Here is a 27,159-nt window from a genome sequence, read left to right as displayed (position 1 = left end):
GGAGGGAAAGTGCTGGCAAGAGGAAAGAAGCACTTTGGAGGGTGCTCCAGGGAGCCAGTCTCTGTGTACATGGCCCAAATCTGCCTTAATACAAAGCCAAGGTAGCTTAGAAGTATGGCGGTGTCCCATGATGTTACCCATACATGTAGTATGTGAGATATAGCTGAAGCCACTCAACTAATGAGATCTGCAACAAGGAAGAAAGTGCATTCAAAAAGAGAATAAAGCTTGCAGTCACTATTAATAATAGACAGATTAGGGATAAGGGAGTTAGACACTTGAGAAAAACAAATTTCCAGACACCACCTTATTGCGCAGGTATGGAGGCACTGAAAATAATAGCTGGCCAGAGGGAAAAGACTAGAAAATACCTGTTCTACTGTCTTTCGAGCAAAATTATTAAAAAGTGATAAACAAGAAACAGCATGCACCTTAACGGCTGCACATTGCCACGTTGCATGACTAGGAACCCAGAAATAATGAGAAGGTAGAGAGGTTCCTCTGTGGCTGGTTTTCTTTTACTCAGAAGAATTAGGAGAGAATAGATACTTAAGTTACTAAGGTAAGAACTGAATTTGGAGTAAGATAGAATTAGCTGTGAATAGAATCCATGCTTCTGGATTACAGGGGAGACTGCTGAGATAAACGGATCTGATGCTGTATATATCCACTTAAACAGGTAGGACAAATGAACTGCCCAGCAAGAGGATCAAAGTAGCTACTGTCACTAGTGCAGGCCAAGTACAAAGGGCCACACCAAAGGAACTTGGGAGGTGGAAGAGTGGCAAATTGAGAAAGGAAACACAACGGGACCGGGTGGGAAACGTGGAAAGCAACACAAAAATAAGAGGCTTTACATGCGGTAGAACGACCAAGATGCAGGTTGCCAATGGCTTTGTGTGGGTTTGCTGATGTCTTCTAGGAGCTCTGCTCCCATTGTCGTTTTCTCTCTCACTGGAGCCACTTCTAGAGCTGCTCCTCTTTACCCAGTTTGCTATTTTACAAAAAAAAAAATCCAGGAAATTAGAGGACTTTGCTTTGCTGTCATATTTATTTGGATAGCAGGTTCCTGTCTGACCTAATAACATTGATATCTGAACGCAAATATGATGCAAAGTGTAAGGTTTCTGTCCGTACGCAATCAGAGTAAAACTATCCAGTAAAAAAAAATGTCAAAAGAGGCATGAAAAACAAAGCCACTTTGTGTTCCTGTAGTGCATCTTCCAGAAGAAAGAAAGGTTGCGGTCACTGAGGGTACAGAGACATTCAGTGACGCGAACGACATCTGCAGTGTGACTTCAGCAAGTCTAGAGACTCTCAAGATACACCCACTGCAGCAAAAAGCTGCCAACATTTCAACACTCAGATTTGCAGCTATGGTATTAGATCAATGACAGACTCAACATCAGCTGCAGTATAATCTCAGCAACACTGATAAGCAGCAAATTCAGACTGGAAAAATATGCCCAAGTGCTAATGATGTGTAATACAGCCAGCTGCTAAAAAGAAATCTAGGGGAGGGAAGATGGCACTGTCTGGAAAATACCAGTTGACACACAATAGTACTAGCTGCAGTTGGGCAACAAGGAGGTTTGGGCTTGCTTGTAAAGAACACAGGGATTTTCTCAGTGTGAGGGGGAAAGGGAAGGATTGAGGGATCCTGCCCAGCAGCTGTCACCCAAAGATTTTCTTCAGCCTTGACAGAACCACTGAAGAAGAAATTAGCCTGCAAGGATGTTGAAACTGAGTGGCAAAACACCTAGATGTTGTGAGACCCCTCAGGTAAACTGTATGTCTGTGTTGGTTGGAAACTACACAAGCAGACAAGGAAAAGGACTCAGCAGCACTCGCTGCCAGTGATGGGGACGGCACGACCCATTGCCTTGGAGCAGCGGAGTTTGGGGTGTCCAGAACGAGTGCTTCAGCATGCACCAGACCATCCCTCTGTCCAAACTCCGCTACACGTTTTTCAAAGCGGAGTTCAGCTGATGCCAGAAGCATGCTGCCTAAAAAGGACTGAGCATTATGGGGGCTCCCAGACACCTGGACTGTAATTGACTTCTCAATGCAGGAAAAGCTATTAAGGAAGAAGCAGCAAGCCAGGATTGTGGCACCAACCTACAGCCACTGTCACCTGAGGGCTGGGCACAGGACGAGTAGCCTGCGTGCAGACTAGCTGGAGCTGAGGTGATCCAAGGAGACCTCAGATATCCACTGATTTACTTCTCCACTGCTTTATGGGGCAACGAGAGATGCCTGACATTCAAGAAGATATGGATGAAGCAACAATATCTGAACTAAACCCAGAACCCATAGGAAATGCTGCAGGCTGTCAGACCAGAACAGAGAGTATGCCGTGGCTCTGGCAGGAGGTCAAACGCCCTGAGCCAAAAAGGAGTAATAGTACCAGTCAGTGTTTTGATTTCCAAGGCCTTGGGAAACACAAGCTTTATATTCTAGGTCTGTAAATAACCCACATCAAACAGCCATAATAAAAAGTACTGTGGCCTTGTAAAGCAAATGCAGTTGAGACTGGCCAGCACCTGAATGGAGGCCTGTCTCTGGAAGTAAGGAAGCAATTTGTGTGAATGAATAAGTTACTTCCCACCTTTTTTCTATCCAGGCTGAAGCAATAGGCTGATACGCTCCGGCAGACGGGATGTAAAGTTAAAGCCTCTGCACTTGTGGAAAAATTCCCCGGCTCTTTCTTGCAAGAAGCTGGGAGTCACTGTGAAAATTACATTTTGCCTTTGGAACCTGGATTGAATAAAGTGGTCTTCTCACTGCCTACCCTGCTATCATAAAGTCTTGCTTTGCTGTGTTAAACAGCTGCTTTGCTGCACCTCAGAAGTGGTGCTGAATACAGCCTATAATTTATAAATCAGTTTAAAAAATGTCCAAGATCTTTGGAACCAGTATGGGGGAGTTAGTGGGTTTCTCAGGTGTCTCCTCTTCCAGGCTCTCTAAGCACCGTGCTAATGATTTTCTGGCTGCTAAATGGTGAAGTCTGAAACTTGGACTGGTAACTTCATAGCTTCCAGATCCTTTCCTTTTGCTAAAGAGACATATCAACAAGCTTTCAGCATAAGCCATTATTATTCTGTGTCACTTACCAGCCTGATTGAACAAGGATCCTGACGATCGAGAACAGGTTCTCAGTTTAAACGAAGCAAGAAAGAGCTGTTGGGAAAAAAAAACCTCAGTCATTCTTTTCTGCCAGCCCATGTTCGTTAATGACAAGCAGCTCTATTAATTCCTGTCCTGCCCTGCCTGGAGACACTAATACTAGTCTTGTTCACCTCTGCAGCTGAGAACTGCCATGATCAATGGGGAAACGGGCTACCTCTCTATGGATGTGAAGGTCCCTGTGGATAAAGGGGTAAGAAATTATCCTTCTTTTCAGGTCACACGAGAGAGGGGATGGGAAATGGATGCTGAAGAACCACAAAGGATGTGGTTTTAATGCTCAGCATTTCTGAGTGTGAGGATTTTATTGTTTCACCACATATATAACACATGTGCTAAAGACATAAAATAGAGCATCGTTAGAAGTGCTCTTTATACCTACCGACATTCTGCTCTTACAAAGGTATTGGAAATGCCTCACAGCTCCCTACTTTGTCCAGGCAAAGCCAAAAACCATGTTGTTCATTGTTTATAGGGCTGTGAAATGAATTGGAGATCTTCAAGAGTTTAAAATGGAGAAAGACTATGCTGAGCTAACCTACACAGAAAGAGGCTTGGAGGCTATATTGCAACTCCCTTTCCCTACCCAAAAACACTCATGAAAACTTTGTCCCTCATTCTGTCAGAATGCGATTTCCTTTATCCAGGTCCAGGATTAAATTTCTATGCAAATACTTACAGACGTTTCATGAAAAGTCCTAGTGAAATGGAGACTTTTGAACGTTCTCTACCAGCTGTAATGTAGGGTTATACATCTTCCCTTGGAATCAGTGCAAAATTGTCTTGTACATTTACGTTCACTGGTACTTTTTCATTCAAGTTTGTTTAACTCTCCTAAAGATTTTGGCTTTCATAATTTCCTGTTAGGAAGTATTCCAGAGTCCTGCAAGTTACACTGCCCAGAAGTCTTCCATATTGCAGGAAAATTTTCCATCTTTTATAGAGAGCATTTTTTAAAGCGATTAGCCTGGCTGAACTGCTCCCATGCTAAGCCACAGTCAGCACCAATTCCAATAAACCAACAGCCACTGCTGAAATGATGCCATTTTCTAATGAAGACACCCTTCCATTTCCTCTGAATGGTTGTACTGCTAGATCTTGTAACTAAATTGTCTGTCTTTATTCTTGGTGTTTGCGATTATCAGGTACCTGTCTATGGCTTTGTCCTTCCTCTCTTGGGCATTGCCAACATCTGCATTTGAAATACTTGCACACTTTTCAATCCAAGCAGTTCAGCAATTATTTTTGTTCCCTTTATCTCTTGTATCATTTCTGGTACACAAGTACCAGGGTTTCACTGAATTATTTGAATACTGTTTCCCTGTTGTTCTGTAGAGAGCATCTATTCTATGCAATAGGATATTTCTGAACAGGGAGCCCCAAATCTCCCTTCTGCTGTCCCTTCAATTTTTATTCCCTCCCACAGCTGCGCCGGAACAGCTGTCTTGCTTTCCGTGTTTCTTAGCTGTTTTTTCCAGTTGCCGGTTTTCCACGTGAATCCCACTCCTTTTTGTCCAGTCTTTCTAAATCAGGACTGTTGGGACTTTTTCTCAGCATGCAGAGAAATGTTGTTTTATTTCGTCTTACAGATCACTGTACATAAGGGCTCCTAAGACAGAGTCTGTCTGTTCCTCTCATTAGACCTTTCTCCCTTGATGCCCTGTTGTTTACTGTTTCTTTTTGTTTACAGTACTGCAGCTGGTTTTCACTCCACATCTTATTTAAGCCCACTTTAACTGATTCTTTAGAATAAAATTTCATGAGAAGCTGTTTCAAGTGCTTTATATAAACCCAGATACATTGCATGTCCTTTATTCCTCTCATCCATTACCTTTGTTATTCTGTCAGAAAAGTAATCAGTGTTTTCCAGCAAGATCTATTCTTTGTAAGTCTAGATTGCTTATTTTGCTAGCTTAACCTCTTTCTCTGTCTCTGTGCACCCTTAATAACATTTCTTCTGAGTCATCCAAAGATACCTGTTTAGTTCAATATTTTAAGTACATCTTTCTGCTCCCCTACTCAGGGAAAAAAGATAACAAAAAGTAGCCATGGTAAGAGATATTACCTGTTTTATTCTGCAACTCTGCAAGCGTTATGAAGCATAATAGGAGACTGAAGCTGAGTATGTGACAGTTTTACTATTATCAGAATACACACGGAGCGAGGACCAGAAGTGAAACCTAGTGATTCCCACTTGTACTCTGCCAGCTGATGAAGCAGAGCAGCGTTGAAACAAAGAAAGTGCTGACAGAACCTTGAAACAAAGGGAATTGGGCAGTCAGATGGCGGAGAGAAGGGCTGAGTGAAGGGGATAGAAATTATTCTGTCAGCCACGTAAATGTTGATTCCCCAGGTTGATCTCAGGAAGGTACTGATAATGGAGTGAGATAGAGAGGGAAAAATACAAGGGGCGGCTGTTAGAGAGAGCTAGTGGCAAAAATGCCTTTGCTTACAGGTAGGATACAAAAGGGTTGTGACTGTGAAAGCAAAAGAGTGAGGACATGGGTAGGAGCTGTGGCAAACCACTGATAATGGCATTAGCCAGGACTGGCTGCCTAGTACAGTGACAATACCAAAACTGGAAATACATGTGTTCCCAGACCGCAGGTGCTGGTAGTCAGCCATCCTATCACTGTGCCAACACACCCGTGTTCTTGTCTTCTCTCTTGCTCTGCCCTATGTAGCGAAGTCCTGCCTGATCATCCTCAGCCCCACTTGCCTCAAGGGTGCCTCTGCTTCTCTTCCTTTCCATGGATAAGTGGTGATACCTCCAGCTGTCTTGGGGAGGGCTGGCCACCCATCCCCTCCCCCTGCCCAAACGGAGGTTTGCCTTCCCTCCCTCCCACATGGCGCAAGTGCTGAGTGACTGCATGTGCAGAAGAGGGGCAGGTCAGGTGAGGATGAGCAGAACAAGCCCCGCTGAAGGAAAGGGCCTCAGAGTAGTGGCACCCCTGGGCCATTTTCTACTGCATTCTTTCCCCCAGGGGCAGGCCTACACCCCCAGGTCTCCTTCTTCCCCATGCCTCCCTGCCTCCACCATCAGATCAGACTGGCAAGGAAAGGGAGGCTTAATACCTCTTGTACCTTCCCCACAGTCACCGAAACACCACCATGCCATGTTGCTTGGGGGTATCACAGCACTTTTGGAACATCTCGGCTCAGCAAAAGACTCGGACCCTGCTGCTCAGCAGTACACAGTTGCCATCATGGAGAGAGGGGGGAGGGAAGGGCTTGAGCCGTCTGCCACTTCCTCACCTAACAATAACCCCCATCCCCATCAGCCCATCCGCTGTGTGCACAAACTGGGGACACACTGTGGAGCCGGTGCGGGCTCCTTCGTGCCTCGCTCCGCCTCCACTGCTGCTCGGCTTGAGCAGGTTAGAGCAGGCGTGACTTTCCCTGGGGAATACTGAGTTTTCTGTGTTCACTCCCTGTCTCCCACACACATCCTCTCACCTCGTTTTCAGACTGGGGCTGGAATTTTAAACATATTAGGGTTCATATACTGGCATAAATGTTGGATAGAAACTTTCCAAAAACTTTTTTCTTTTGGAAAAGAGTTCCACTGAAATCAACACTTTCCTACAGGAAAAGGTCAGTCTGGCAAACAGCTGAAGTTCTGAAGCAGCTTTCAATAATCTGAAATGTCTTCAGTTGAAATGTCAGTCTGAAAAAAATATTTTCATGTGAATGAAAACAGCTTGGATTTGAATCAGCGCTTTTTTTCAATTTGAAAATGTAAAATTCTTTTTTACTGATGTTTTTAACAAAATTGGATTATGTTAGTGTTTTGTACCGGTTGGGCATGAAAACAAATGTCAGGAATCTCAGCATTTCCCACAGAAGTGGGAGACTTGGCCCTATCTGCCCACCCACACAGGAGGTAGGTTTGCCATCCTGCCTCTCCTCCGTCCCCACCTGTCCTTCCTACCTACCCCACTGAGCCCCCCCTCCTGCTTGGGATGATGATGATGTGCAAAGCCATGAAGGTTGCTCTGTACAGCAAAAGAGCAGCAGGGCCCCAGCGCGTTGGCTCGGAGGGTGCGAGAGGGAGGGCAGCTTCCCCTCACCCCTCCCTGCAGCCTGTGCAGGAGCCCTAGAGCAAAGAAAGGTCTCACTGAAGCCCCAGATGGAAAGACAGAGTGGCTGCCTGGATTCTGAAAGTCACAAGTTGCTGAATGCGCTGAGTACTGCACATTCATCCCTGCCTCCAGCCAGCCCTAGCAGGCTGTGAAGTGTTGGTAATGATCAACTGCTTTTGCTTAGCCTTGGGGACGTATATCCCGGGTCCCCATCATCACTATGCCTTGGTCTGTCAGATGGTCTCTCACTTCATTTTCACGCTTTTATTCCAGAAACGAGTTCTCTTTCTCACCAATGATTATTTCTTCACGGACATCAGTGGCACACCCTTCAGGTGAGCAAGGACTCACATGACACCAATACGGTGTATCAGAAGTCTGCCATCAGGGACAGCAAGTTGGCTCCTTTTCTTCATAAACTTGGCTCCAACTCATGAGTAGAGCAGTGTGAATAACTGACTTCTTTGTTCCTAGAGCCATTAAAATATTGTTTGGGGTCAACTCAAAAGGAATATTATGATTTATTTGAAGTTCAAAAGCTATACCTTAGGTGAAGCATGTTGTTTCATTTCAGAGAAATGAGACATCTTCAATTTTCAGTTCCACTGAACATGTTTTATGTTCTGGTGTATGGCTCTAAACAAAAGATTGTTATAAACTGAAAATTATAAAACATCACATAAGAAATCAAGCAAAATTATTTTTGTGCTTTTTCCCCAGCTGAAATGGTTTGAAATTGGCACAGATTTGAGAAAAGTTATTGTTGACCTGAACCTACAACATTGGCCAAAAAGATTGTCACCAAAAATACCTCATAGTTCTACAGACAGATTCCTTAGCTTCTTGTGCTGAAATTGGATCTCACTTAGTCCTCCTTTGATGATGTTCTTTTCTTTAATAGCTGTGGAGGGAGAATGTCTTTAAGGGTTGTAATTGCAGGGAACGTAGTGTCATATTTAGGGATTATACCTCTCCTTGCTGACAAGCCCTCTGTTTTCCTTCCCGCCTGCAGCCTGGGTGTTGTGCTGTCCAGGGGACATGGGGAGTACATTCTGCTGGGAAACACTTCAGTGGAAGAAGGTAGGTTAATCTGGGACAACCACATTGTCCTAAGGGACAAGGTAGCTACTCTGAACTTCACTGCTTCACTTCTCCTTCACAGTCAGTATCTGCCTGTCTGCTACCTAACCGAATACTCTATGTATTATCTGGTTTCAGGTTTGCACGACCTGCTCCAGCCAGACTTGTCTTTAGCGAATGAATGGTAAGTGGAGGAAATCTTGCCAAGGACACAGGACTTTGTCATGAGATTTTGGCAAAGTTCCCAGCAATTTCGCTTGAGTGCGCCCTGTATGGCCTAGAGAAAAAGCAGTGTTGTTCAGGGGCTATACCTGCAAAGACCTGATTGTCTCCAAGCAATTCAGTACCACCTTTTCCTTTGGGAGATTCCACTAAGGCCTGGCACATCCCTCTTCTAGGAAACATATCCTGAGACTTATCCTCAGCCTTCTGTGCTCAGACTTATTTTGTTCCTCCTCGTGTTGCTCAGAATCGTGCTACAAAACCTACAGTATGTCAGACCTGTCAGGAAATCTTGTTGCAAGCTTGGCGAGAGATTGAAATGCTTTCTTAAATCCTAGATTATTTTTGGTTGGCATTCTTCTGAACTGAGCCTAGACCTAATTTCTAGTGAACATGGAGGTGATTTATGACCCTTGTTTCAATAGCAAGCATAATTTATGGTTTTGCTTTGTTTGGATATGAAACAGGGTGAAGCATGGCACTTCCCATTTATTGCTGTGAGGTTTGGGATTTTCATGATCCCAACATTCAGTTACACCCAGGCACATGAACCCAGCCTGTATCAAAGCCAAAATAACTATATTCAAGAAGCCCTGCAGCCTTTCACACCTCTCATTACACTGTCAAGTTTCGCAGGCAGCGCATTTGAGACACAAGCAGTGACTTCTCCTTCTACTCCTAACTTGGGGTGTCAGCTTAGCACAATTTACATATTCATTTCTCTTAGACTTCTTTCATAAATCACTCCTTTCAGCCCCTCTATGAGTTGTAATTCTCTCTTATAACCCCTTCCTCTCCATTGTTCTGACAATGAAGCCGTCAAAATTGGAAGCAGGATTAGAAGACTGGTTTCTTTTATAATACATTTGTAATACATTCTCCCACTTCTCCCCAACAGTGTCCTGAGGCTCCTGCAGCTGTGTCCCTTTGGGACAGCTTTTGTTGCCACCGTATCATACTGCAAGCTCATTCCTCGTCTCACATTTTGTTTCTCTGTCTCTTGGTTTATCTGCTCCCAATCCAGTTTTACTCACATTGCATGTGACCCTCTGCTTTTCAGGTCTCTCCATCACATTGTTATTGTTTATACAGACACAGGTACACATCTTAAACAACATATAATACAGATAACTGCTGGAAGGATTTGGGACTGCCACATTGCATTGTGAGCTTATGCTGGAGAACATAACAGCTGCCCTACTAAGCACAGCAGTCAGATTAATTGGTGTTTAGTTTATTGTTAGGGTTTGACTTACAGCTACATTGTTAGATTTTGAGTGGGCACAGCATGAAGCAGCAGCAGCAAAATCTTTGCAGCCCAAGCTTTCTTGCTAAATTTTTGTTTGCAGTTATTCTTTTCCAGGCGCATTTGCTTGATTGTGGTTTCTCTTTGCCCTTATGGGCTTCTTCTCCCCTCCCCACCAGGATTTATTGCATCACCGACATTGATCCGGACCACCGGAAGCTCAGCCAGCTGGAGGCTGTGATCCGTTTCCTCACCGGAGAGGAACCTGACCTGGAATGTGAGTCCCAGGCACCAAAAGGGCTCTGTTGGGTTTTCCTGTACCCATCACAGGGAAGAGGGGACTGTGACAAACTGATTGGTGTCAGACTGAGCTCCTGTGGCACCTGCCCACACAGGCAGGACTGAACTCAAGCCCAGCTTAATTCACACGTGGAAACGAGCTGAGGATCCACTTCCTTGTCTCTGTCAGAGAATTTTTTTTCTATTTCAAAGCTGTCACATAACTCAGTCTTATTGAAGGTCTCAGCATAGGAAATACTGAAAAGTGAAAGGCTTGAATGGAGCTTGGTGGGGGCTGCACACCATGTTTAGGACAGACTGACCAGCTGGGCTACAGGGGGTGATGGCAAGGAGGAGCCGGGAAAGCTGCTGTGACTGCTCTGCTCCCCCGGGCCCCGGCCAGCATCCTCCACGGGCTGCATCGTGCCACCTAGAGAGATGGGTTCTTTCAGAACAAGGATTATTAATTTTGTTTTTCAAACACAATTGGTAACTGATTTGGGGAAAAAAATTGTTACAGAATTATTATCTTTCCTGCTCCCCCTGCTGCTCATCTCTTGCACCAGGTTCCATTCTCCAGGAGACGTGTAGCCACACGAGCAGCTGATATAGCACCACTACGGAGTGGGATCTCTGTCAGGGGGCAGAGGTGGGCAGCTGCACATGGGAACTCCCTACAGCAATTTAGCTTTAGGATGTCCTTCAGCCCACCTCACTCTCCACGGCTTCAGCCCCCTTAGTTGTGCCAAGTACAAGCTTTTGCATGTAATGCTCCATCTGAGAGGCACAAACGTTTGGCATGAGGATGGGAATCTCTTAAACTAAAACCAAATGTAATCCAATAATTGTTCCTCTCTTGCACAGTGTGAGCAGACCCCTTCTGGGTGTCTTTGGAAGAGGCTGAAAAGAGGAGATGTATGAGTTGAAGAGGCTAGGGAAGAGGAGGAGGAGGAAATTTTCAGGAGAGCTCACTATGAGAAACATACATATTTGGAAGTGCTTTGGAGGAAAAACAAATATGATTTGGATACATCCAATGTGAGGCCTGGGGAGGGAAAGATCTGCTGGTGAGCTCTGGTTTTGAGGTCTGAATGACAGCAAGGACGGAGAAATGGATTCTGACAACTATGACAAAGAAAGGAGAAAGAAATTTGGAAGAACTTGGGAGAAAATATTAGGGGAGACCTTGGACCACAACTCAGTAAGTGGAGGCAGAAACACTGCAACGGGGCAGGGGTGGCTCCATCTCCAACAGCACTGAAAGGGGCAAATCTGCAATATGACAGCCATCACATTCTCACAGCACAAAATGAATGCAGGCAGGGCAATACAGAAATGAAGCAGGTAAAATAAATGGGATCTTAGAGTACGCCATTTAGCACATGGCATATTCGAACCTTCCTAAACACCTCTCAGTCCCAATCCAGGCTGGACTAGACTGATAGCCTAAACTGACTTGAGCATCTGGGGGAAACCAGGACAGGACAGTGTTTTGTGAGATTTACAGGAAGGATAGAGGGGTGACAGAGAAGCCAATGAACACAAGGACAGAGTAGAAGCCATGAAGAAATCACTAGGGGCTTTGAAGAAGCCATTCTTGAGTAGAATGGGGTGTCTGGTGTCCTTCTACAGGGCACCTAGAAGAAAGGTCAAAGCAAGGATTTGAGGCAATGGCTGTGGACAGCCTGTTCAATCAAGGAGAAGGTCGGAGTGAAGGCCTGATGAATAACTTAATTTGAAAGCCTCTTGCTTGCCCACACTTTCAGACCCAAACCCTTCCACTGAGTTTGCAGGGGAACCATCTGACGATCTTTGCTGTAACATCTGTTCTTGTGCTCTCCACCACCCAGGGTGATAGGTCCTTTCTCAGCCCTGCAAGGGGAGGCTTCTTTTTGTGCCATGTTGCTTCACTGCCCTGGGCCAGGCAGATGCTCCATAATAAGGAACTCTCTAAGACATCTGGGGGAGGGACATGTCTGTCTTTCCTGATTCTTGTTCTCTCTTCTTCTTAGGTGATGAGGAGTTGGTCCAGGAAGTGCTGTTTGATGCAGTGGTCACTGCACCCATGGAGGCCTACTGGACAACACTAGCCCTCAATATGTCCATGTAAGTGTATGAGAAATAAATATGAGTAAAACACCATTGAAGATGCATCTCCAGATGCTATGGGCTTATGCAGTGCCTGAAACAGTCACAGATCCTTGCACAGCATATAAGAAACTTTAGAAATAGCTCAAAAAGCTGATAGAAATAGCTCAATAGCTTTAGAAATAACTCAAAAAGTGTCTCTCAGGAGTGGACTCCAGCAGGCTGGGTCTTCTCAGGGGAGCCTTTAGTTTGGTGAGTTTGTCTGAATATCACTGGAGGACAGCAGTGATCCAGATGTGTCACTGCAAGAGGTGTTCAGCATCAGTTCTTTGCAGCACCTAGCTCAGGTGCACTGCATTCGCCTCTTCAGTTGATAGATTTTGATATCTCAGAACACCTGAGACCGTTTCAGTTTAAACTATTATGAGTTATTTCCCCATGCATCAGTTATCCCTTTCAACAGCAGCAGCGTGGTTTGGCTCAACTTCCCATATGACTGTAGCAGAAGTTCCATCCCAGGTGGCAAGGAATTTGCTCCCTTTCCAGCAGTGGAGAAAAAGGAGTTTGATCTTGTTGCTGTTGGTGATGGCTTCAGACTGAGCCTCAGGAAGGGAGCGGACAGGCTGCCTTCAGTAAACAACTTTCTACTTTACTATTTGCAGTGAGGCACCTGTTGCTTGTAGCATCTAGTATCGTGTCACACAGATCTACTTTCAGCAGACAACGTGCTACTTACACAGATGTGTGGCCACGGGACTCCTGTCCCTCTTTCAGTTACCAGTACCCCTACCACTAACAGAGCTTGAATCAGCGGCAATCATGCTAGGACACCCAGTTATCAGCACATCTTTAAACGGCTATACCAAAACACACTCCTCACTTTAAGGCCACCATACTGCAGCAGGCTCTTCATCATGTAGCTGTCCTATCCGTGCCCTTGATACCTCCAGAAAGACGCGTCCGAATCAATCTACTGCTTCAAAGTCAGTCTGCTACCCTGCCTATCCTGTGCGTGCCTGAGACAGCCATTCTCTCTCTGCAGTTCTCCTCTCTCACTTCAGCCTCACGCAGGCAGCCTGGAGCAGGGCTAGCAGGGGGAGAGGAGCTTATGGTCTGCTTAGAAGAGAACCATATGAGCAAATTTCAAAGGTGTGAATCTAGGCACAGGTCTAAGCCTGCTAATTGTTACCCAGTAACAACCTGTTGCCATTAGCAGGGAGGAGCCAGTGTCACACCTAGTGTAAATGGGTTATGTCGTAAATGAACTTGGGACCACCTCTCCAGGTGTGGCTTCTAGTTTGGAAGGGCCTCACCCTGGGGCATGGAGATGGCTGTTCTTCTGAGAACTGTTTGCTTCTGCTTGTGTGTTTCTGTTCCACAGGGAGACTGAGGCAGGTGTTGAAATGGCATTTCTGGGCACTCGGGCTGGACTCATGAGAAGTGCTCTATATGTGGGCTCTGAGAAAATTTCCAACAGGTAAGTCCCTAAACTGCATTAAGGGGTTTCTCGTAGTGTCTCTGAAGGGGCAACACAAAATCACCACCAGCCTTAGAAATGTATTTGGGAAGACAGAAACAGAAAGGAAAGGAGCAATACCTTGATGGTATTGGTGCTGATTTACAGAGTCAGGGTAGGGGTTCTTTGTCTTCCTCTGGTCCTTTTGAGTTTTTCTTAAAATACTGTCCCAAAGTGCATTCATTTCAATGAAAACCTTCAATCATTCCCTGACTTCAGTCAGCTAATAGAGAAAATGTCCACAGTTACTATATATCCCCAGGACCATTTTGCAGTGCACAGGCTCTGCACTCCAGTGCCCCGGTGACATTGCAGCTTGGCTAGGTTTGATCTTTCTGTCTCAATTCTTCTTCCAGGGCTGTTCTGTTCTGCCTCTTACATTGCCCACATCACAGTAGTATCCCAGTGCCTTCCAGTGAGGCATTAAGTGATGTGACTGACATCTGTCATATATGATTCATTTGCTTGTCCTCTCCCTCAAGGCAAAAGTGTGTGTTCAGTGGAAGGTTTTGACATGGAAAGGGTATAGTTTGCATTTTTGTTGCATTTTGAATACGCAGGCTGGTGCATGCTGCTGTAAGAAAGGACAGGTCACAGAGACACACCAGCAGATAGAACAGAAGGGGACAGGGTCAGTGGTGGTCCTTAGCTTCTTGGCAGCTGTTTCATTGCCTCCGAGTTCCCCAAACACGAGTCGCATGTTCAAGGCAGAGAGCTCTGCTGTGCCTGAAAGGTGACACTTCATGTTTTTGAGGCAGTCTGGGTAAGCCAGAGTAGTCAGGCTCTGGCAACAAGGGAGAAAACGACATGTGCTGCAGAAGGCTAATACGATGATTCCCTATCCCCCACTGCTCATCAGGAGCATCGTTCAATGCTTTTAAACAGCCGCAGTCACCACTCTGCAGCGACAGACCCCCGAGCACACGAGAGGCACTTCTGGAATCCCCTGAAAGGAAAGAACCATATAAATGAGTAACTGTCATTACATCAAAATATACAGCAAAACAAGAGCCTGAAAACAAAGGGGATTTGTCAGGCAAGACGTAGGGACCTCCAGGGAAGCCAACGACCTGATTTTCACGAGGTCTCTCCTGAGCACCCACTGCCTGTCTTGCCACGCCCTCAGGACTCACCCTCTTGCCTTCAGGAGCACCCGCTTCCTCAAGTGCTTCAGTCCGTGCACCTCTAGTTCAGCATTTAGCCACAGCAGCCTGACCTTCGGTTTGGGGTGGCGTTTTTGGTTTTGTTTTGTAGGAGACTGTCTAATTCCCTTTTCTCACCTGCTCCCCATTCTGCTGCCGTAATTAACGGCCTTCGGCTGGCCACACGCCAGCTTGGCTTCCCTCGCCCACCCGCTCACGCCTGCCGTGCCTCGCTTCTCACCCCCGGCCCTGCCCCTTGCTCCTCACGGCGTAACCTGCCAGGCCTCCTGCCGGGCAGGCGGAGAAGGGGGACAGCTGCCCTTCCCAGCGCCAGCAACCCCCGGAGGCCGCGGGAAGGCGCTACAGCCACCGCCCTGCCGCCGGCAGGACGCTGCCGGCCCGCGGCCTCCCCTCGCCCGCCCTCGGGGCTGGCGGCGGCGGCGCCGAGGGCCTCGGCCGGGGCAACAGCGGCACCTGGCGGGCGGCCGGCAGAGGCGCGGCGGCGGCGCTGGCCCCGGTGCGGCGGGGAGCGGGGCGGGGGCGCCGCCTCCGCGCCCCCGGGCGCTGACGGAAGATGGCGGCGGTTGTGCTGCGGGAGAGCGGGTGGGGTGTGTCCTGACCCGCCCGGCTGCCGGTGGGAGCGCTGAGCCCGTCCGGGGGCCGGTCGCTGACCCACACCCGCCGGGGGGTGCGAGGCACGGGGCGGCAGGGTGGCCGCGTCCACGTTTCGGTAGCGATGGAGGCCTCACAAACCGCCCCAGGTCCTCGGGGCGAGGGCTGCTCTACGGGGACCCTTGCACTGGCGTGGCTGGGTCACCCGGGGGTCCCCGGGGTCCCTCCGCCACGGGAGAAGCCCCAGGTGATGAGATGCGGGTGGTGTGCCCAGCCCTGGGGTCCCACTGCGTAGCCCTGGGGTCCCACTGCGTAGCCCTGAGGAGGGCTGCCGCTCCTCTACACTGCGTACAAAAGGCTGCCCTTGGGTTTTCTCCTGGCAGGAAATTCCTGACACGGAAGGACAAGGAAAGTATCTTCACCATGGACCACTTCCCTCTGTGGTACCGCCGGGCAGCCGAGCATCCCCCTGGGAGCTTCATCTACAGCATTGTTTCAGAAGACGAGTCAGGTAACCCCAGCCTGAACACCAGAGCAGAGGAGAGAAGAGAGAGCTTTTCACATCTTGTGTCCCATGCCACATCAGCCTCTTCATTGCCGCCTCTTGCATGGTGGGAAATGCTGAGACCTGGCCTCTTGGCGTTATCTTCGCACCGGCGTAGAGGTGGAGGGGTCATGGCCAAGATATGGGTACTGGATGCAGCAGAAAGACAAAGCTACAAGCTGTGGGGAAGGCAGGCAGGGCTGCGTAACGTCAGGTTGCAGAGGAGATGAAGGACGCAGGGAAACGCAGGGCCTAGGTAGACTGAAGGATTTAGGGACATGGGGAGTGGGGGAACACAAGGTACTTGCGGGGCTGGAGGACACGTGAACTGTGGGAAGGGGAAGGTAAAGGTATTGCAGAATGAATTAGATACGTAGGTGTGACCAGGCCTGGGAGGGAATATCCTCAGGCATACTGGATGACTAACAGCGAGGACTGATGGAGGAATCAGCAAGCACTCAGTCAGGAAGTGTAAGTTTAAAGGGTGTCATTTTTTCCATCACCGCTTTCCATGACGGGGAAGGATGGGTTTGTTATGGAAGATGGTAGAGGAAAAGGGCGGAAGGCTTTTCCATAGCTTCCTCTTGGTGAGGGTGTCCCATTGGTGCCCTGCGTCCTTCCCATCATACTACTAGACTATGGCACCTCTTACCCAGCTAAGGAGCTCAAACATGAGAGGAAAGCAAGGAGTGGCTTTTCAGTGTCTCTTGCTTAGGGTGTTGGTTCTGGTGAGTTTGCAGGGCCAGCCGGGACCTCCTCAAAGGATGGAAGAGAGCAGAAGAGCCTAGAAAGGAACATTCAAAACAAAATACTCATGTGAGACTCCTACACAGAAGGCAGAAATCCCCTCTGTGCTCCTCCATGGCCCCTAGCTCTCCATCTCTGTCACGGAGCTCAGCACTTTAGCTGTTAAAGCTTTTTGTGGCACAGTGGTAGGAGGCTGGTGGGTGGGAAAGCAAGTAGCAAAGAGGAGAAAACCAGACTGGGAGGCAAGAGATGAACCAGGATGTAAAGGGAGAGGGATGGAAAGAGAAAATACTTGAAACCTTCCTCTCTGCCCGGCACCCTTACATCTCACTTAAAAGGCAACTGTGGAGAGAGGAGGAGGCATGGCAGGAGGGACCTTTTACTCCCCTGCATGCCACGACATTTGCTCTTTGTTATAGAGCATGGGTTAGAAAACCAGGCAGTGACACCCTGTGGGACTTCCTAGGAGAGCCATTACCCTGGCCACAGTAGTCACTGCTGGCTAAACATTGAGGTTGTGGCTTGATGTGGCTTTCTTAGAAGTCACAAGTAGTTTTGCATGGATAAAGACAGAGGACGAGCAGCTCCACTGTTTTTTGTATTACATGGCTGTTGGTCAGAAGCTTCAATCAAGTCCAGGATCCATTCCCCTGGAAACCCTGCAGGCACATTGTAGGAAGTAGTACCTGGCCCTGAAGACCCTATGCTCTAAACTGTAAGGGAGGTTATTAGTCTCTTAGAGATGAGCAGCTGGGCTTAGAGAGACTGTGATCCATGAGATCACACAAGATGCCTGTGAGGAGCCGGGAAATAATACTCAGTGCTTCTGAGCCACAGTGCTTCACTCTCAGAGCAGAGTCTGGGCCCTTCCTTGACATCCGATGAAGCAGGGATGCCCCACCTTTTGACAGAACAGACCAGCTGGTTTCTTTCGAAATTCTTGATGATTAGATGCTGAAGTCCCCTTTTCATGCTTTCCAATGACTCAGTACATGCCTGCTCTGTGACAAGGGGTTTTCCTGACAGATGTACTTCTCTTCACATAAGAGGGAAGAGTCTGAAGACTTCCCTGTTGGGGAGGAAACCAGCAGGTATCGCTGCAGGTCATCAGAATAATTTATCCAGGGCTCCTCTTTCCAGTGTCCAAAAGTCCCAGAGAGAAGACGACAGCAGGGAAAGCTCTCCAAGTCAAGCAGAATTGTTCTTGCAGCCCAGATCTCTCATGTGTTGGGTGTTTGGGTTTTTTTGGTTTGTCTTTTTTTTTTCTAGGGTTGCTAAGTGTATTTTGCTTATTTGTCCCATCCTAGGGGGAGCAAGGAGTTTGGGGTTCACCATAAAGGCAGGATTAGGCTCAAGGCATGTAAGCATAAGTTGGCTGGGTATTTGTTTCACAAGGGCTTTACTATTTCTGACATCCTTGAGCAAGTTAATCTGGATAAATCGATCATGCTGACCTTCAAACTGTCCCCTGGCAGTTCCAAAAGAGGTGCCCCAGCTGAAGCTAATCTAATCGCTTTAAAAAAATACAGAAGTGGAATCTGTCACATGGACGACTGCAGGCTGAAACAACTGCAGTAACAAAGAGAGGGGAGGTGGGGTTCAGTTGCTTAAACCTATCCAACCATGCTATTTTAAATGCCCTGTGGCAGCTAAGGGATTTGCACAGGGCTGGCAGATGTGACACAGGACCTACAGGATGCTAAAAGCAGCAGCTAAAGGATAATCAGGAGACCCTGGGGCATAACAGAGTTTAGTCAGCAAAGTCCCAGAAGACTTTGTTTCTAAAATGGAGTGCACCCTGGGAGTACCTGGAAGTGCTGTGTCTGCCTCTCGAGTTTGTAGTGCTGGCCTGGCTTGGGTAACAGAGCTAGGCATAAGCCTGGCCTTTGCTGTGCGAGAGTCGGTGTCAGAGTTACCTGTCCTGCTTGTCCTCTGTCTACAGAGTTTAGCTGGTGCGTGAAGCAGAGCAGCTTTCTAGCCTAAGAGAAGCTCTACATACCCAAAATTGAGGAGGCCAGTTCTTTACATTTTATGCTGAGACATGGGACATTATCTAGAAGAAAAAAAAAATATACTCATAGCCCCTTAGGTTGCTTATGTGTCTTGAAAGATGCAGTTCTCCAAACTCTTGGATGTTTCAGGATTGAGGCATATGTACGCACTGGCCTGGATGTGAAAGTGTGTGAGAAAGCTGCTCCCACTGCATTTTCCTCCTCTCTGGTGGTACGCTAACCAAGCCTGCTGTATTTCTCTCTTGACAGAGGGAGGTGGCCTACCAAAAGTGGTGACAGTGAGCACGGCTGTGGCTGTGTCTGTGGATGGGAAGATGGGTATTGCTGCAGGTAGGACATTCTGGTTTCTCTTTTTATCTTGAATGAAATGGTTGCATCTTGTATTGAGAGTGGGAGCTGAGAGCTGTTAGCTTGTCATTCAAGGGAAATGACGGGAGCCGCAATAGCTTGTGATGTTGAAAACTAGGCTAACCAGAGAATATTAGAACAGGTACTGAATGGCTGATAGGCTTTTGAAAGGGAAACTGGCTGTTTGAATGGAAGCTTCCCATCTTGAATGCCGGTGAATTTGTCGATTGAGACTATTTCTCTGGAGCATGAGTAGGTTGAGAAGTTGTCCTGATTTTGGCTTGGATAGAGTTAAATTTCTTCCTAGTGCTGCGTTTTGGATTTAGTATAAGAAAAATGTTGAAAACACTGACGTTTTTAGTTGTTGTTAAGTACCCTCTGGTCAAGGACTTTCAGCTTCCATGCTCTGCTAAGTGCGCAAGAGGCTGGGAGGGAGCATAGCCGGGACAGCTGGCCCAGCTGGCCAACAGGGTATTCCATACCATGTGATGTCATGCTCAGTATGTGAATGGTAGGCGTGTCCAGGAAGTAACGATCGCTACTTGGTTATCAGTCAGCACGGGCGGTGAGCAATTGCATTGTGCATCACTCATTTTGTGTATTCTATCATTATTATTATATTATCCCTGCCTTTTCTGTTCCATTAAACTATCTTTATCTCAACCCACGAGTTTTCTCACTCTTACCCTTCCGATTCTCTCCCCGTCCCACTGCAGGGGGGGAAGTGAGCAAGCGGCTGTGTGGTGTTTGGCTGCCTGCCGGGTTAAACCACAACAGAAGTCCGTGCAGGTTTTGAACTGTTTGCAGGAGACACTTTTGGTTTTGGAAGAACAGCATGTTCATGCATCTCCATCGTTAATCTCAGCTGAAAAATATCTTTTGCTGGTGGAATGGGCTTGTTGCTAGATTTCCAACTCAGACATATAGATTGCCAAACTTATCTTTGTATCTGAGCTTTAAACCCCTTTTGGCAGACCTTCACTAGACTCTGCGTCTACTTTTGGAAAATTCGTAAAGCACGTTATTTCCAACAGAACCCCAAAGCTTTTGAAGCTTTACCATTTTCTGCAGCAATTGCTTTACAGAAGTACAGTAAACTCAGAAGTGAAATGGAGCAGCCATTTAACGAAACAAAGCAACATTAATCAATAATGCTGACATCATATTCAACTTAAATGCTCTGTGTAGGAGTATTGGGGTAAGAGAAGACATAACTCAGTGGAATTTTTTTTAGACCTGGAAGCATTGACTAAGGGAAGAGGTTGCTGGAACAGGTAATGGAGTAATTATCACCAGAAAGATGCCAACATGCAAAGCTGCTTGTGAAAGAATGGTTAATGTTAATGGAGTCCTGTATGGTGGAAGGAATGACTGAGTAGAATAGATACCAAATGACGACTTTGTTATAGGAGTATCCAGTAGAGAGAAGGCCATATAGCAGATACCTTCAGATCGAGAGTCAGCCATTGGTTTTGCCTAGGCTGGGTAGGATACAATGAATGGTCTTCAATACTACTAGTCAGTAAAATTATGGCAGTTTAACTTCATCTGATGAAGCATTCCTTAACTTCCAGGCTTTCAGTAAGTTCCAGCTGAGAGTGGTACTCTTTTAAGTATTGAGAAAGTACTTATAAACTGAAGGAGGGATGTTATGAAATAGCACTTTTCACTGATATACCACCATTTCAAGCCCAAAGCCAGAAAATTATTATGAAGTCTGTCCAGAGACCCCTGTGAAATAGAGCTGGTTTCAGTAAAGTTCGTGTTGAGTAGGTGCTTGGGTCATAGAAACTGCTCTCAAAACTGATACTAGCTAGCACTGTTATGAATATACCCAACAGAGAACGAAATAGTGTTGAAACTATGCCAAGGATCTCTGTGCAGCACTGGAGCATTTTTTTAAGCATGAATTTGGGAGGAGAAAAAACATTTTTTAAAAAAAAAGATTTTTTTTCTTGGTTCTTTTCCTTCCCTTTCCTGACCTGTAAGTTAGAGCAGAGGCACACAAGCAGTTCATCTGGCACTCAGCATAAATACAAGGAAGGAAACTTCTGGGTGGAAGAGCTGGAGCAAGAACAAGTGGCAGGAGGATCTGCCCCTGTTGGAGCCATTTCTCTTCTGTCAGCAGGGCTTTTCACAACCCCTGTGGAGATTTCCACCCCCTCAGTTATGCTGAATGCTGAATCGACTGTCTGTGTGGACAGGCTGTGAAGGGGCAGGATCCTCTGCAGAGGGAAGAGGAGGGTGGAGAAAGCAGCAGAGGATAGGAAAAGAAATCATGTTAAAACAGTAACAATAAGGTAAAATTTCTGTCATTTGTGGAAATGATACAGAACAAACCAGTTTCCTCACCGGTAACTGAGACACAGAAATGAATTCTCAATTGTTTTTGTTACTTAAAGGTACCATGGTCCCTGTCGCTAGTAGGCACGAGGGGTCACCTGACCACAAGCATCTTCTGCTTATTTCCACAGATGGTACATTCAGCTGGCTGTTCGTTATTCCCTGTTTCTTATGCATTGAGGAAAACTACCTATAATTCATCCAAAGTATGGGCTGCAGGACAGCACCGAGGGAAATAATTTCTCCCAAAGGGTCCAAAATCCTTCAGACCCCAGCTGTAGTGCCCATTGACTTCAGTGGGACTGCAAGGGTTTGCTGATGTATGTCCCAGCTGCTGGCTTGGACGTGGGTTTACAACACATTTTGGGGGTTTCAGGGAGCAAAAAGGTACTATATTACAATCTGCTTTGTTTCCAGTAGTGACTAGGTCCATCGTCTGAATCTTTCATAATACCAGTAGTGGTTTAAAAAAAAAGAAAAAAATTGTGGTCACACTACCTATTGCACTACTGTTTGATCTTGAGGATAGCAGCTTTGAGAGTAAAGATGTAGGTCTCTCTTCATCTCCCCTCACACTAATATAATCATCCTGAGTGGCTAGGACCTGGTTCTAGGGGACTTCACCCCACAGTGGAGGCTGCAGCGCAAATGATGCTGGACAGTGCTGTAATACCATCCTGGGTACAGGAGAGAGGTGAAGGAAGGGAGCGAGTGGAGACACAGCAAGAGGCGATCAGAGCAGAATGGGATGCAGATTGTTGTGTTATTGTTATTCTGATGGCATCAGCCCTCAGTGGGCTTGATACCATGTTCATTTAGAGTTAGGATACTACCAGAAGTCGGTTTTTGAACCAGCATTGGTTCCCAGAAGGCCACATATCTGAGTAGGCTTGTAGTTTGCTGTTACAGTTCTGTAAAAGGGGAACAACGGAGGCTTTTTACGTGCCCTTATAAAAGTGCAAGTGGTATGAACTGGCCTGTCATTCTGCCACTGATTGTTACTGTCATTGTTTGACTTGACCGTGCTTGGGGGGATTTGTAAGTGCTCTGAAATGTTCACTATGCATGCAGTGAAAAATTAAGCTCTAGGATTTACAGGCATGCCTGTGGGGAGGGGGCACCCCCAGTGCCCCCATGGGGAGGACGGCACTGACAGAGAGCGTTGGGCCCCTTTTATTCTGGCAGCTGAATGGCAGTCTCCAGCCAAGGCAGAGAAAGACGAACTGGTAAAGTCAAATGTTCAGGAAGATGACACAGGCCTGGACGCTGTCAGGGCATGAGGGAGCAGTCAGCTGAGATTGGAGAGCAGCCAGGCTGGAGGGCTGAGGGCAGAGATGGAGGGGGATTACAAGGGCCTCCTTCCTCCTGTTTCGGTCTGGCTTGGCTCAGTAGGGAATCCCATAACAGGTTTGCGGGGGAGACTGAGATGCTCCTCTCTGTTAGAGGGGCTAGTCCACACAAGGGCAGGTGGGGAGGTGACCAAATTCAGGAGGAAAAAGCAGTGTCCTCTGCCCTACCCCACCCTCTCCCCTTTTCATCCATCCCTCTCCTTCCCCCGTGGGCCAAGCCTCTGTACCTGGGGCTTAAGGGTGATGCGCAAAGGGTTCAAGGTACCTGCAGGTCTCTTGGAGGACATGGTGGAGCCAAGGCAGGGTCCGCTTGTGCGAGCTGGCTTGGTGGGAAGCCACACAGGCAAACCTACCTCTGGCTTGGCTATACCTGTTTCTTTGAATTAATAATATCTACCTGCTATATTGTGCTTTGGCACTTCAAAGCGCTATGCAAACATTAAGTAATGCCTGGATGATTAATTATAATTAATTAAAGGCAGCTATTCTCTTGGGATGTCAGTCCAGTACATTTCATGCACACTAACTTTGTTGGAAATGAAAAATAAGGAATTGTGATGGCACTCTCCCCAAGCCAAGTCCTGCCCCAGATAGCACTGTCATCTGCTCCCTCCTGTGCGTCAGTAGCCTGGGGCTTTCTGGTCCTCCGGGGGTGTGCTGCAGAAATCACATGTAGCTGCTGACAGAAGGTTTTAGTGATTTAAAGCCCCAGTGAAACTGCTGGAATCTGCGCAGGAGTTTAGCTGTCACTTTGGGCTGTGTATGACGTCTCTTTCATTGCCTGAGCTTCTCTCTGTTTGACCTACGTGGCTGTCAGCTGGCTGCCAGTCCCAACAGGGGCAGGTAGGGATTTCTTTCCATTAGGTTCCTTGCCATGGTTGTCGTGTCTCAGGGATCGGAAACAGCCGATACCAGCAAGCCACAGGGCATGCACAGGCTCCGTGATGCCCGATAAAAAAAATCCAAATGGGCACTTGCAAGATGCAGGTTTATTTTATACAATACATCTCTCCTCAGTTTATATTGAAAGTTACTGTTAGTTCTTATCTGCAGTAATTGGACCGCAGTGAAATCTTTATCCCATGACACCAACATTATATACAGATGTATTTGGAGAGAGTCCTAGGCAAGCTCAAACAAGAGTGAGAGAGGAGAAATATTGTCTCTATTTTACAGAGGGAGTTTTGGGACACTGAATTACTAAGGCCAGTATTTTCGGAAGAGCTCTGTACTCACAGCAGGACCAGATTTTCAAAAAAGCTTAGATTTTTTTTCAGAAGTATTTGAAATCAGTCTGAAAAATACACAATGGGAACTAATTTTGCCATTATACCGCTGGTTAAAATCCAACCTCTATCAGTCTGATGGAAGCTCTTCATTTGAAAAGCAATTACTAGCCAACTTCATGTCTCTCCATCCTCTTCCTTGGTCCCCAGTTTTGGCTACCTGCTGTCTGTTACCAGCAAGCAGAGGGAGGAGGTGCAGGTGGCTTTTTCAGCAGTTCTGTTGCTGTGGCATCTTTTCAAACTAATCTACATACAATTCTGTATTCCTACAGTTTTGTTGCTTGGGTGGATAAAACATTTCAACCTTCTTTCTAGAAAGTGACAGTTGCACCTGTAGAAGCTGCTAAAATGATGGGAATAAGCTACAATAGCATAAGCACCTTTTACATGGGAATAACTGCATCCAAGCTGGAGAATTAAAATTATTTCACTAGACTGGTTTGGAAACCAGCATAACATTACCCATACAAAACCTGAGAGCAGCTGATCTCTTGAACGTGTGCTGAGGTATTCAGAAGGAATGCTGCCCCTCTGTTAATGCTGGAGGTTGTGCCAACATTGTCCCAGTGCAGGGACTTCCGCGAGCTCCCGAGGCATCACCCAGGTGCCTTTATGGAAATCAGTCTCCCCTGCATCCAGTGGTAGCATGGGTAGAAAGAAGGAAGACTCAACTCATTTTCAGTCCATCACCTGCTACGTCTGGTTTGTGCCTGATGCCATTCCCTCCTAGCAATCCCTGAAACCCAAGCAGTTTCTCAGGCATCCCTTTGATCTGACAAAATGAGACACATCTGAAGGGGCCGAGCCTTGGAGCTCAGTCATAGAAAGTATTAGGGGCACTCAGTGAGGCAGAAATGCTGATGATTTTAGTACTAACAAACAGCAGCCATGCCTTCTCCACCTCTCGGACATCTGTCTGGAGGCCGTTATCAGTCAGTACACATTTGGCTGGCCTAAGGGTTGAGCCAATACTGTGCAGGCCAGGCTATCAACATTACACGGTGCCGTTGGTGTGCCAAAACCAGTGTCTCTTGCATCATTCATCTATCCATCTGCCTGCCTGCCATTCATTGCATTCTACTTTACATACTGAGCCTTGGGGGAGAGACCTGGAAGCATAAAAGCTGCTTTTTGGGGTGTTTCTGGGACAGAACCAAGCTGTTCTATGAGCCAGACAAAAGTGAGGGGGTTGCCTTATTTTTTGGCAACTACCAAACTGGCTCTGATCTTACAAACTCTGCCTTTTGCCAAGATTTGGTGTCGGTGCTGGGGCCACATGGTTCCCTGTTCAGAGCTGGTTATCTTCCAGCCAGGTCAATGAACAGGCAGAAAGAGCAAGCATCTGCCTGCAAAACTCCATATAGATGTCTCCATACATAGACAGTAACTGGTAACAATGGGGTCAAATAAGTTTATTTTATCCTCAAAAGAATGTTAAAAATAGGTATGTGAGACATCTTCCATAGCATTCTGCCGACCCTGGCTGGATATCAGCAATTTCCTTTTCTTCCAAGGTGTATCTGCTGTCTGCGTAGGCTGTAAGATCTTCAGCACAGGGATCATGCCTCCTCCCTGTGTGTGTGGACATTGCCTATTGCCTTGGGAATGAGCCCTTGGCTGGGGGAAAAGCGAAGACAATAGCCAATTCTGTAGAATAAATATTTCCTTGTAGCCTCAGCTGAGTGCCGGATTTTGCACGCTGCACCACTTACCGGGGAAAAAACCATTAAGTGAATTAACTCTCCTTTCCTCAGCCCAGGCGGGCAGCCCTTCGCCCAGCACAGAGCGAATGCCCCCACTGTGGGTGCGTGCCTGTGCCCAGACCGTGCCCTCACCAGCTGTTTCAGGGTATTTTCTCAATGGGACACTATAACAACTTGTGAGCAATGGGATTTCTCATGTGGGGTCTGGTGAGGCATTTCTCTGGGACATGCCCAGTCCTGGAGCCTGTTCTAAGCTGGAGCTCCAGCCCAGGAGCCTGTTCTTGCCTGTCCATAGCAGAAATCTTCTAGCCTAAGGTTATCCATCACTGCAGCTTCTATAGCTCCTCTGATTGCCACAGCTGTCATGCTTGAAGGGAAAGGAGCCCTTGACACTGGCTCGGGAGAGGTTTGCATATAGCTGGATTTTTTAGATTGGCACCTGGCGCTTTTGCCGTGCTCCCTTTGCTTGCAAATTATTTGATATCATTTTAATTCTGAGCCGAATTAGAGCAGTGCACGAGTTGTCATGGCAACCATTTCCTTGTGCCTTTTGGTCTGACTCATTGCAGACAATTACTCTCGCGCTCCAGGATTCACAGATGTGATAGGAGAAGAATCATGTGCTGGGCTTTCAACTTTTTTTTGCCTTTAATTTCCTTCCCAGCCTCTGTTGCATTAACTCCTACCTAGCCAGCACCAGGAGGGACCTGTATCTCTGCCCAAGGCCACGTGGGCCCGTTGGAGCGCATTGCATGTAGAGTGTGTGTAGCTGCACAATGTGTGAGGGGATTTGTGCATACATGTGTGTATTTGCATACACAATTCCTCTGCAGTGCGTTGTGTGGAGGTGATACCTGTCTGTGTGTGTAACTAGGGGTGTGCACGGATGCATATACTCAGAGCAATTTGCATTCATTTCTGTCTGTGGTGGGGCTACATACTCACACATGTTTTCTGTGTAAGCACACAGGTATGTACATGAGTAATCTGTGTGGATTACTCATGGAAGTGTACCCAGTGTGTCGAGTCTGTCAATATGCACTGAGTATGCAGGGGGACTGACAAACTGTGAGGGTCATGAATGGGCCAGGACCTTCCATTTGGAGCTGTGTGAAGATCCACAGACTGCCGAGCAAGTGGCATTAACACCTCTGACCAAGTAGGGTGCAAACCTAAATCTTGTGTGATTGCAAGGCCAGTGCATTGCCTCCCTCATGTGTGTCCCCCCACAACAGCCCACATCTATGCATCTAAAGTATATGGAGGAAAGCAGTGTCGTCCATGCAAGGACCATAGCCTTAGCATAGGTATAATTGATGGACCTATAGTTCAGCAGAGGAGCAAAGTCATTTGAGAAGATTCTGAAAGGGATCA

The 27,159-nt window shown here is 47.0% G+C and overlaps 1 protein-coding gene across 1 annotated transcript in view; it reads left to right on the top strand.

The window, feature by feature from the left end:
• CACNA2D4 (calcium voltage-gated channel auxiliary subunit alpha2delta 4) overlaps positions 1-27,159 on the top strand; it is a 133,232-nt gene that overhangs the window by 44,651 nt on the left and 61,422 nt on the right. The window contains exons 19-27 of the mRNA XM_075159404.1: positions 3,308-3,379; positions 7,542-7,603; positions 8,281-8,348; positions 8,487-8,532; positions 9,996-10,093; positions 12,108-12,201; positions 13,565-13,660; positions 15,837-15,964; positions 19,006-19,086. Coding sequence (XP_075015505.1) covers positions 3,308-3,379; positions 7,542-7,603; positions 8,281-8,348; positions 8,487-8,532; positions 9,996-10,093; positions 12,108-12,201; positions 13,565-13,660; positions 15,837-15,964; positions 19,006-19,086 — 745 coding nt within the window. The remainder of the gene's footprint in view (positions 1-3,307; positions 3,380-7,541; positions 7,604-8,280; positions 8,349-8,486; positions 8,533-9,995; positions 10,094-12,107; positions 12,202-13,564; positions 13,661-15,836; positions 15,965-19,005; positions 19,087-27,159) is intronic.

The sequence above is a fragment of the Calonectris borealis genome, chromosome 1, assembly GCF_964195595.1.
Source record: "Calonectris borealis chromosome 1, bCalBor7.hap1.2, whole genome shotgun sequence".
Classification (NCBI taxonomy): domain Eukaryota; kingdom Metazoa; phylum Chordata; class Aves; order Procellariiformes; family Procellariidae; genus Calonectris; species Calonectris borealis.
This window is presented reverse-complemented; position numbering and strand designations above follow the sequence as displayed.